The sequence below is a fragment of the Protobothrops mucrosquamatus genome, unplaced genomic scaffold (assembly GCF_001527695.2).
Source record: "Protobothrops mucrosquamatus isolate PMUCROS unplaced genomic scaffold, P.Mucros_1.0 scaffold9519, whole genome shotgun sequence".
Taxonomy (NCBI): Eukaryota; Metazoa; Chordata; class Lepidosauria; order Squamata; family Viperidae; genus Protobothrops; species Protobothrops mucrosquamatus.
The window spans coordinates 12,828-24,530 of NW_015395309.1; the positions used below are offsets into that span (position 1 = coordinate 12,828).

Below are 11,703 nucleotides of genomic sequence, written 5' to 3' on the forward strand. Positions count from 1 at the left end.
GGATGTGGAAAGCTGCAGGGACGCGCAATAAATATTGCAAGATTTAATCCGACTGTTTCCAATGCCGGCTTTACGTTCTTCCCCGGTTTTCCTCTCAATGCCCGTTTGCCATTCCTCCCTGCAAACGACCACAAAAGAAATAAATCCTTGCAATAAGCAAGCACGTGCTTTCAATTTCGCCGCTACTAAGATTGTTGGCTGAGCAGGTACAAAAACAGCCAGGGAAATGATTGAAGCCTGGGAAACGGGCCCGTTGTCAGCCAACAGGAGTGCTGATTTACCAGCAGAGTATCAGGTAACTTAGAAGCTGAGGACTTGGCAGCAGATGACAATAGCCACCCATCAACCCCCCCCCCATCAACAACTGAAAAGCCACACACAACAGGCACCACATAAATATCACACAAAGAATAGCCCAAAGCACGTACTCTGCTAGAGAAAAGTTCTCTGAGGAGGGTGCTCCAGCACAAGTCCCTGTGGTCCCAGTGACTGACCCGGGTCGGATCCTGCGAAATAAATCTAGTATGCTGGATTTGTTTGGATTATGTACAAGCCGGCCCACTCCAGCAGGGCAATTCTGAGTGGCATGCGACAATCACTGAGCAGAAACTCAGAGGGAAAAAAAACAGATGCCACCACACCAATTAAATGGCAATTGAAACTAAATATATATATATGTAAGGAACCTTAGGGCTTCTATTGCTGAAAAATTAGTTTTCCTTATTCTGAGGCTGGAAACAGCCCAGAACTGTACAGGTGGTTCTCCACTTACCACACTTCATTTAGTGACTGTTTAAAGTTACAACGACACTGAAAAAAGTGACTGTTTTTCACACATACAACCGTCGCAGCAACCCCATGTTCCCATGATCAAAATTCGGATGCTTGGTAATAGAGTCAGACTTATGGATGCTTGCAGTGCCCGGGGCTCATGGGATCCCCCTTTTGTGATCTTCTGACAGTGGGGAAACCAGATTCTCTTAAGAACCATGAATATATATTAGTAAGAAGAAGACTATCGAGCAATTAATTCTCAGGAATTCTGGGAGTTGGTCCACGAGTCATAAAAGAGCCAAGGTTGTCTACCCCTGGCATAGCTATTTCCTTTTTTTTTTTTTTTTTCTGGCAGCTGATGCAGCAGCAGACGGTCCTCTCAGCTTCCCACGGTAGTTTTCTCAGTCCCAGCCTCACTTTTTCGCCGTGCCACATCCAGCAGATCGGCACCGTCAGCTTGAACGGCCTGCCAGCCGCTCCGATTGCACCAACCTCAGGTACGTGTGGCTGCAGGGTTGATGAACCCAAAAGCGGACGGGAGGAGGTGCCAGCCCGAGGGAACCAGGCTGCAGGTTTCGTTTCATTTCATTTCATTCGATACGACTGTCTGACTCTGGTTGAGAAGAATTGAACTGATTGAGAAGTGTAAAACCAGCCTTGGAATATTGCATCCAGTTTTGGTCGCCACAATATAAGAGGAGAGCCAGACAGGAAGAAAAGAGAGCGAGCACATGTAGGGAGTGGGTTTTTATACCCTCTGGAGCCTTTTGTTTGGAGTTGTTTCCTGTTCCTGTTTGAGGCTATTTCCTGTGTCATGTATTCTGACCTGAGTCTGTCTGTGCCCTTTGGCATCTGTGGGTTAATCCTATTACCTCCTGTCTTAGAGTTTGGGTGGGGTAGGTAGATTTTAGGTGTCTTTGCCTTCTTAATCTTCTAGCTTCAACCTTCCTGAATGGTTTACATCTGCATTTCTACAGAGCTGGTTTCTGCTTGGGGGAGGGAGACTTGAGGCTATTAAGAAAAAACTGCTTTTCTGCCTCTTTAAGATCCTTTGAGGAAATATATTTCCCTGCCCTTTTAATATTTCCTTCTCTGGGGGACTGACTTCCCACAGAAGGTAAGGAAAGGGGGGGGAGGGGGATGAAAAGTAAACATAAAAGGATAAGATGATGACATAATAGAGAGGAAATGAAAAGGACAGAAAAAGAAAAACAAGTAAAAAAGGAGGGACGAGGGAGAGAAAATGTAGGAAGGGAAGGAGGGTTGGAGAAAGAGAAAGCAAGGAAGGAAGGAAAAAAGAAGGAGGGAGGAAGAAAAGAAAGAAAGAAAGAAAGAAAGAAAGAAAGAAAGAAAGAAAAAGAAAGAAAGAAAGAAAGAAAGAAAGAAAGAAAGAAATGAAAACGAAGGGAGAGAGGGAAGGAAGGAAACTAGAGGAAGGAAGGAAAGAAAGAAAGAAAGAAAGAGAAAGAAAGAAAGAAAGAAAGAAAGAAAGAAAGAAAGAAAGAAAGAAAGAAAGAAAGAAAGAAAAAGAAAAGCACCACCTTTTCCTCCTCCTGTCTTTTTATGTCTCCCTCCTGCAGGGTTACACTCACCTCCTCTGTTGGGCACAGCTGCTGTCCCAGGACTGGTCACCCCTATCAGCAACAGCTTTGCAGGAATGGTGGCCATTCCCAGCAGCCACCCTGCCTTGGAGACGGTTTATGCAAATGGGCTGGTCCCCTGCACAGGTAGGACCAAAAGGGGGAGACTGCAGGCCAGTCTCTCTCCACCCCCAGGGGAGGTTCATGTAGAGGTGAGGAACCACGGCCCTTTTATGACTGGTGGACTTCAACTCCCAGAATTCCTGAGCCAGCCATGCTGAGGGGAAAGGGAGAGGTTTCCAAGCTGAGCCATGCTGGCTCAGGAATTCTGGGAGTTGAAGTCCACGAGTCATAAAAGAGCCAAGGTTGCCTACCCCTATCCTAGGACGAAGATTAAGAGCAGGGGTCTTCAAACCTGGCTCTTTTATGACTCGTGGACTCCAACTCCCAGAATTCCTGAGCCAGCCATGCTGAGGGGAAAGGGAGAGGTTTCCAAGCTGAGCCATGCCGGCTCAGGAATTCTGGGAGTTGAAGTCCACGAGTCATAAAAGAGCCAAGGTTCCCCACCCCTGCTATAGACCAACTCTACATCTGGTGGAACTACTGGTTTGTACCTTTAGAGCAGGCACGCTGGCTGAGGAATTCTGGGAGTTGAAGTCCACAAGTCATAAAAGGGCCCAGTTTGAAGACCCCTGCTCTAGAACAGGAGTGGGGAACTGTGGCCCCTTTATGACTCGTGGACTTCAACTCCCAGAATTCCTGAGCCAGCCATGCTGAAGGACAGGGAGAGGTTTCCAAGCTGAGCCATGCTGGCTGAGGAATTCTGGGAGTTGAAGTCCACGAGTCATAAAAGGGCCATGGTTCCCCCACCCCTGAAGTGGAGGCAACTGGTTGCAAGAACCCCGGAGAGAAGAACAAGTTGGCCTGTGTCTTTTGTGTACAACTTTGTCCTGTGCCTATCCTGGTCCCCGCTGGAGAAAGTCAGAGGGTGTGGAGCAATTTCTATTTAACGGTCCTAAATGTACAGTATTTGCAAAGGGCCAAAATCTGAAGCTGTTTGCTTCTTGACAGGTGAATTGGGAAAGGGGTTACACTGAGAGTGGTGGGATCTGAGTTCTAATCCCCCTTCAGCCTCAGAAGCTCATTGATTAAATTTGGGGCTAGCCCCTCCCTCTTAGCCCAAGAGCCAATCAGATGTAGTAAGGGAGGGGCTGAACTAGGAGTGGGGAGATCTGGGTTCTAATCCCTCCTCAGCCTCAGAAACTCATTGGCTGCTTTGGGGGCAGCCCCTCCCTTTCGGCGCAAGAGCCAGTGAGGCGTACTAAAAGGGAGGAGCTGGAGTAAGAATGGGGAGATCTGGATTCTAATCCCTCCTCAGCCTCAAAAACTAATTGACTGATTTGGAGTCATTCCCTTCCCCTCAGCCCAAGACCCAGTCAGGTCCGGTGGAGAGGGGGCTGGACTAGGAGGCGAGAGACCTGGGTTCTAATTCCCCCCTCAAGCCCTCTGAGGAGTTTGAAATGGCTCCTTTTATTAGCAGAAACAACCTCAAAGGGTTGTGGTGATGAGAAGGGAATTGGAGGAGGGAATTCTGTACATGCTCCCAGGAGATCAAGCAGGATCTCCAATCAAATAGAGGAGGACCGATTCGGAGCATAGGATCGGAGGCCGAGTGCAGCACAGTTTTAGAACTGAGATGAAGCCCTGCACTGACACCACAGGGGGATTCTGGGAAAAGGAGATAGTTAATGCCCGTCTTCCCCACATCTGTGCCCTCACAGCATATGCCAGTACACGTAGTCCTCGACTTACAACCATTTGTTTAGCGACGATTCAAAGTTACAACGGCATGGGAAAAAGCGGCTTACGACCATTTTTCACACCAACAACCTTTGCAGCCATCCCCAAGGTCACGTGGTCAAAATTCGGAAGCCTGGCAACCGGTTCATATTTACGCCGGTCGCAGTGCCCTGGGATCATATGATCCTCTCTTGCGACGTTCTGTCAAGCAGAGTAAATAGGAAAGTCAAATCCACTTAATCAACCGTGTTACTCACTTAGCAAATGCAGTGATTTGCTTAACTGTGGCAAAAAAAGGTCGCAAAATGGGACAAAAACTCACTTAACAACCGTCTCGCTTAAGAACAGACGTTTCGGGCTCAATGGTGGATGTAACTTGAGGACTATGTGTGGCAGCTTCCCTTGAGCAATGGTGGATATCATGAGGGGGGCGGGTGTTGGGCCTTCTCTTTTTCATCTTGGTTTTCTCAATATTATTTTGAACCTGCAAAGTTTAATCAAACATTTTTTTAAAAAAAACAACGACATACAAGTGTTGGAATTTCAAACTCCATTGGTTCGGATTTTTCCCCCTCCATTTTTCTCGTACAACTATTTTTGTCGATTTTTCTAATTGTTAAAAAAAAGAAGAAGAAATCAAATCTCTCTCTTTTTTAGCCCAAAACTCCTCCGTTGCTGAGACCTTGCATCCGACTTTCACGGGAGTCCAACAATATGCAGGTAACATGGCTGACATAATCCTGTTCGGATGGTTTTCCCCTGGCTGTAATGGGGGGCTTTGGGGGAGAGGGAAGGGTGTTAAAGGGCAGTTTGGGAAGAGGGACTGAGAGGCAGTGAAGGCACCAGGATAGAAGCCAGGAGACAGTGAGTTCTAGTCCCGCCTTAGGCATGAGAGCCGGCTGGGTGACTTTGGGCCAATCACCAAGAGATGGTGAGTTCTAGTTCCGCCTTAGGCATGAAAGTTGGCTGGGTGACTTTGGGCCAATCACCAGGAGACGGTGAGTTCTAGTCCTGCCTTAGGCATGAAAGCCAGCTGGGTGACTTTGGGCCAATCACCAGGAGATTGTGAGTTCTAGTCCTGCCTTAGGCATGAAAGCCAGCTGGGTGACTTTGGGCCAATCACCAGGAGATTGTGAGTTCTAGTCCTGCCTTAGGCATGAAAGCCAGCTGCGTGACTTTGGGTCCATCAGTAGGAGATGGTGAGTTCTAGTCCTGCCTTAGGCATGAAAGCCGGCTGGGTGACTTTGGGCCAATCACCAGGAGATGGTGAGTTCTAGTCCCGCCTTGGGCCAGTCCCCCTCTCTCAGCTCATCTGACCTCACAGGATGGTTGTGAGGAAAATAGGAGGAATGAATATTAGGTCTTTTCGCTGCCTTTTGCTATTTATATTGTAAAAATAATGAAGATGGGATGAAAAAAATCTAAAATTAAAAAGTGTTCTAAGTCTGGTGGGAAGGAGAGGGAGAGAGAGGGGGAGGAGAGGGAGAGGGAGAGAGGGTAGATAGATAGACAGTTCTCTATTCTATTCTATTCTATTCTATTCCATTCCATTCCATTCCATTCCACTCCACATATTCTATTCTATTCTATTCTATTCTATTCTATTCTATTCTATTCTATTCTATTCTATTCTATTCCACTCCACATATTCTATTCTATTCTATTCTATTCTATTCTATTCTATTCTATTCTATTCTATTCTATTCCACTCCACATATTCTATTCTATTCTATTCTATTCTATTCTATTCTATTCTATTCTATTCTATTCTATTCCATTCCATTCCATTCCACTCCACATATTCTATTCTATTCTATTCTATTCTATTCTATTCTATTCTATTCTATTTTATTCTATTCTATTCTATTCTATTCTATTCTATTCTGCTGAAACGGGAATTTATTCACTGGTGACCTCCGTCTCCTTCCTTCCACCCCTTGCAGCTGTCTATCCTGCCACTGCCATCACCCCTGTCGCACAGGCCATCCCTCAGCCTCTTCCAATAATTCAGCAGCAACAGCGAGAAGGTAGGTAGGTCTTCTCCCACAGGGACGTGATGGGGGAAGAGGAGCAGGCAGCCTGTGTTTTTGATGCTGGTGGAGACCCCCCCCCAAAATGTCCTGGACTAAGGTCCCCTACAAAGCAGGAAGCCTGTCTAATTGTGTCCGTACCCCATCACAGGCAGAAGAGATATGGCTGGGGAAGTGTGCTCAGATGGAACTGATCATTCTTGTTCATTCCTAAAACGTCTACCCTGGTGCTCCATTCCAGCTGGCACATAATTTAAACCCATGGCAACCCCACCACGTTATCTACCCTACGGGTAGATAAGGCAGGTCTAGACCTTGTTGTTGTTAGTTGCGAAGTCGTGTCCAACCCATCGCAACCCCATGGACAACGTTCCTCCAGGCCTTCCTGTCCTCTATCATCTTCTGGAGTCCATTTAAGCTCAGGCCTCCTGCTTCAGTGACTCCCTCCAGCCACCTCATTCTCTGTTGTCCCCTTCTTCTCTTGCCCTCCATCTTTCCCAGCATTAGGCTCTTCTCCAGTGAGTCCTTCCTTCTCATTAGGTGGCCAAAGGACTTGAGTTTCAACTTCAGGATCTGGCCTTCTAAAGAGCAGTCGGGGTTGATCTCCTCTAGGACTGACCGGTTTGATCGCCTTGCAGTCCAGGGGACTCGCAGGAGTCTTCTCCAGCACCCTAGTTCAAAGGCCTCAATTCTTTGGCGCTCAGCCTTTCTTATGGTCCAGCTTTCACAGCCATACGTTGCAACTGGGAAAACCATGGCCTTGACTATACGCACTTAACATCTCCCAAATGGATGCTCCCAAAGCCCAGTTTCCACAATCCTTTGGAAACCCGCCCGAGGAATGCTGGCCCATATGCAGGAATGTAGGTTGCTCTACAGCAGGGTTCTCCAAACGTGGCAGCTTTAAGACTCGTGGACTTCAACTGTGGCCGGCTGAGGAATTCTGGGAGTTGAAGTCCACGAGTCTTAAACTTGCCAGGTTTGGGAGAGCCCTGGCCTAAGGAAATGCAGCCTTTCCAACCGATGTGATGCAATTGTAAGTCCCAGAACGATCCAATAGGAAAGTCATTTCTGAAATACGACATTACAGCTGTTGTATCAGCAACCTCTGGGCGCTAACAAAACCAATTTTGAGCTGGTCCTGTTGGGTCAGCAGACAGATTCCTTGGGTAGAATTTAAGGGAGGTGATCAAATCCTATTGTTCTATCCCAGCCTATAGCCGTCCTTGTTAAAGGCACAAGGACCAAACCCTTGTTGAGAAAATAGGCTGGAGACTTAAAACAAAACAAACCCCTTTTAATATGAGTGACAAATCTGCCAAATAGTCCAGAAACAAAAGCAGCAAAACACAATCCAAATGGAGGAAATTGTCCACACGAAACACGATGCAAACAGAAAAGTAGTCACCGGCAATACTAACAGAACATGATCCCATGAAGTACTTTGCAACGGTTGCCTTCAGCAACCAGCACCGCCCACACCCTCCCTTTTTATACAGCAGTCCCAAGGCGTTGCCTCTCAGTGCCTTCTCCTCTTCCCCTGGAGTTGTCGTATTGACTGCTGCTGATCTGCTCTCGCTAATTGCCGGCGTGTACGAGCATCAATCAGCATGTCCATCAGGTGTGAGTCCTCCAAGTCTGACTCATTCTCCCCACACAGCTGAGCTTCATCAGGAACACGACTGGAGGGCCCAGGCTCTTCCTCAAACCGTGAGTCCTGTAATTCATCAGAGCCTCCCTCTGACCCTGATGGCCCTTCAAATGCCTCCTCCACCTCCTCCTCAGATTCCCCAGACTCAGCTGTTGGGAACACAGGCTGGCACGGAATCACGACACCTATTACATGATTTGCTGCAACTCCGAAGGGTGCTGGAAGTGATCCGAAGCTGAGCTGTTATATGGCAGAGCCATATAATGAATTCCTGATTTGGGGACAACTCTGAGCAGAGTCTGGATAGGTAGGCGCTTCAGGGTGGGCTTTTGCATTGGTCTCCGTACCCCTTTGAAACTCCACGATGTTATGTGAAGATTTAACAATGTAAGCGGGCAATGTTTCTTCACATTTGATAATCCTCGGCTCTGGTTTAAGCTCCGAAGTAGATCTTAACGAGCGAAGAGACAGAGAAACAAATCTGTGGTCATCTTCTCATCTTTAATGGCCAAGCAGGGATCAGAACTTAAACCTCCCAAATCCTGGATAATCTGGATTAGGTTAAAAACGGAGGTAGCTAGATTGTGATTTATGCTCTTGCCTTAATATGCGGAGGAAACCAGGTTATGGCCTGAAGCTCTGGTATGATTTTGTTTGCTTGGGAAAAACAACAACAACAACAACAACCATAATAAAAAGTTGGAAGGGATCTTGGAGGTCATCTAGTCCAACCCCCTGCTCAGGCAGGAAACCCCACACCATTTCGGACAAATGGCTGTCCAGTCTCTTCTTAAAAACTTCCAGTGTTGGAGCATTCACCGCTTCTGGAGGCAGGTAGTTCCACTGGTTAACTGTTCTCACTGTCAGGAAGTTTCTCCTTAGGTCTAGGTTGCTTCTCTCCTTGATGAGTTTCCATCCGTTGCTTCTTGTCCTGCCTTCAGGTGCCTTGGAGAATAGCTTGACTATACATTAAGTAAAAGCAGACAGTACTGTTCATCCAGCTTTAACACAGGTGGTCCTTGACTTACCTGTCTTAAAGTTCTTGAAGTTGAGAAACAGTGGTTTAGACTACATTTTGATGTCATCTTTTCCCCTTCAGACAAAACCCACTCGGTTTTAACCCATACTACGCATTGTCTTTTCCAACTACAGGTCCAGAAGGCTGCAATCTCTTCATCTACCATCTGCCCCAAGAGTTTGGGGACAACGAACTGATGCAAATGTTTCTTCCCTTTGGGAATATCATTTCCTCCAAAGTGTTTATGGATCGGGCCACGAACCAGAGCAAATGTTTCGGTGAGTGAGCAGGGAGGGAGGGAAGGAAGGAAGAAAGATGGGAGGCAGGGAGGAAGGAAGGAAGGAGGGAGGGAGGGTGGAAGGAAGGAAGGAAGGAGGAAGGGAGGGAGGGAGGGAGGAAGGAAGGATGGATGGATGGATGGAAGGAGGGGGAGGGAGGGGGGAGAAAAAAGATGGAAGTCAGGGAGGAAGGAAGGAAGGAAAGAAGAGGAAGGGAGGGAGGGAGAGAGATAGGGAGAGAGGGAGGGAGGAAGAAAGGAAAAGAAGGAAGGAAAGAGGAGGGGAGGGAGGAAGGAAGGAAGGAAAGAAGAAAGGAGGGGAGGGAGAGAGGAAGGAAGAGGAGGAGGGGGGAGGGAGGAAGAAAGGAGATGAAAGGCAGGGAGGAAGGAAGGAAAGAAGAGGAAGGGAAGGAGGGGGAGAGAAGAGGAAGGAAGGAAGGAAGGAAAGAAAGAAAGAAAGAAAGAAAGAAAGAAAGAAAGAAAGATCTTCCATGGGGGAGAAGTAAGAAACTGAGGGAAATAATCTTCAGGTAATGTTGTGTAGCTTTGAAAAACACAATTTGTGCATATCATTAAGAAGAGAGACGGGCGACAGGTGTGCTAAACATTTTGAGGTCAGAATATCCAGTTTTGGAATCCTAGCTCCAAAAGTCCATTGTAGACCAACTAGATCCCTCTGGGTGCTTGCAAGCAAGAGACGGACCCCTAAATCTCTCTTCCATCATTCGTCTACAGCTGGTACAGGTAGTCCTCGATTTATGACGGGTCACTTAGTGACTGTTCGAAGTTCCAGCGGAGCTCCCTAGGGGCTACCTATAACCTGAATTCGAAATTCTGACGGTCAGGCCCCCTTGGTGGCCATGTGACCGAACTTGGGGCACTCTTCAACAGAAACACCCCCCCCCCCGTTTACGGCTGTTTCCATCGTCCCAAGGTCCCGTGACTGGGTTTAGCACAGTTTTGCTGAAAACGGTCCTTCACTTCCTGTTTGGGGCAAAGCCACACCCACAACAAAGCATTGGTTTGCTTAACAACTGCAGTGTTCCCTTAACGCAGGGGTCTTCAAACTTGGCCCTTTTATGACTCGTGGACTTCAACTCCCAGAATTCCTGAGCCAGCCATGCTGAGGAGAAATGGAGAGGTTTCCAAGCTCAGCTATGTTGCCTCAGGAATTCTGGGAGTTGAAGTCCACGAGTCATAAAAGAGCCAAGGTTGCCTACCCCTGGACTTGGATGAAGATTAAGAGCAGGGGTCTTTAAACTTCGCCCTTTTATGACTCGTGGACTTCAACTCCCAGAATTCCTCAGCCAGCCATGCTGAGGAGCAATGGAAAGGTTTCCATGTTGAGCTAATGTTGCCTCAGGAATTCTGGGAATTTAAGTCCACGAGTCATAAAAGGGCCAAAGTTGCCTACCCCTGCCTTAACGAATACAGGTAGTCCTCGACTTACAAATAATCCTTTAGTGACCATTCCAAGTTACAACACCATTGAAAACAGTGACTTCTGACCGCTTTTCACACTTACAACCCTTGCAACATCCTCCGTGATCACGCGATCAAAATTCAGACTCTTGGCAACTGACTCATACTTAGGACGGTTGCAGCGTCCCGGGATCACGTGATCCCCTTTTGCAACCTTCTGACAGGCACAGTCAAGGGGGAATGCCAACTCTTAACGACTGTGTTCCTAATTTAACGACCGCAGTGATTCACTTAACAACTGTGGCAAGAAAGGTCATAAAATGGGGCAAAACCCACTTAACAATTGCCTTGCTTAGCAGTGGAAATTTGGGGTTCAGATATGGACTAGGGGGGGACGTGATAGCAGTCTTCCAATATCTGACAGGCTGCCACAAAGAGGAGGGGGGGTCAATTTATTGTCCAAAGCACCAGAAGATAGGAGGAGAAGCATGGAAACTAATCAAGGAGAGAAGCAACCTAGAACTAAGGAGATATTTCCTGACAGTGAGAACAATTAACCAGTGGAACAACCTGCCTCCAGAAGCGGTGAATGCTCCAACACTGAAGGTTTTTAAGAAGAGGTTGGACAGTCACTTGTCTGAAATATAACTGACCTGTTTTACCACTGTCACCAGTTTCAACCGTGATGGGCTGGCTCCAATACGGTCATAACTCGAGGACTAGCTGTCCCTGCAGACACTCAGAGACACATGCACCCCCACCAAACAAGCACCTGAGGTATTACAAAATGGATTCTTTCTCTCCTTTCTCAAGGCTTTGTGAGTTTCGACAATCCGTCCAGTGCCCAAACTGCCATCCAGGCCATGAACGGATTCCAGATCGGGATGAAAAGGCTAAAGGTCCAGTTGAAACGGCCAAAGGATGCTGGCCAGCCCTACTGACAGGTGATTGGGGGGGGGAGGCAAGGAAACCGATGGTCTTGCACAGGGGTCTTCAAACTTGGCCCTTTGATGACTTTGTGGACTTCAACTCCCAGAATTCCTCAGCCAGGCACGCTGGCTGAGGAATTCTGGGAGTTGAAGTCTACAAAGTCATCAAAGGGGCAACTTTGAAGACCCCCCTGGTCTTGCAGGTAAAAGAAGGAGCTTGAA

At 47.5% G+C, this 11,703-nt stretch overlaps 1 protein-coding gene across 1 annotated transcript in view; it reads left to right on the forward strand.

Moving 5' to 3' along the window:
• The window catches only part of LOC107300998 (CUGBP Elav-like family member 5), a 14,626-nt gene extending 3,133 nt beyond the window's left edge, over window positions 1-11,493 (forward strand). The window contains exons 2-7 of the mRNA XM_015830270.1: window positions 1,130-1,271; window positions 2,355-2,501; window positions 4,812-4,874; window positions 6,098-6,181; window positions 8,988-9,131; window positions 11,366-11,493. Of these exons, the coding sequence (XP_015685756.1) occupies window positions 1,130-1,271; window positions 2,355-2,501; window positions 4,812-4,874; window positions 6,098-6,181; window positions 8,988-9,131; window positions 11,366-11,493 (708 nt within the window). The remainder of the gene's footprint in view (window positions 1-1,129; window positions 1,272-2,354; window positions 2,502-4,811; window positions 4,875-6,097; window positions 6,182-8,987; window positions 9,132-11,365) is intronic.
• Window positions 11,494-11,703: the final 210 nt, after the last annotated feature.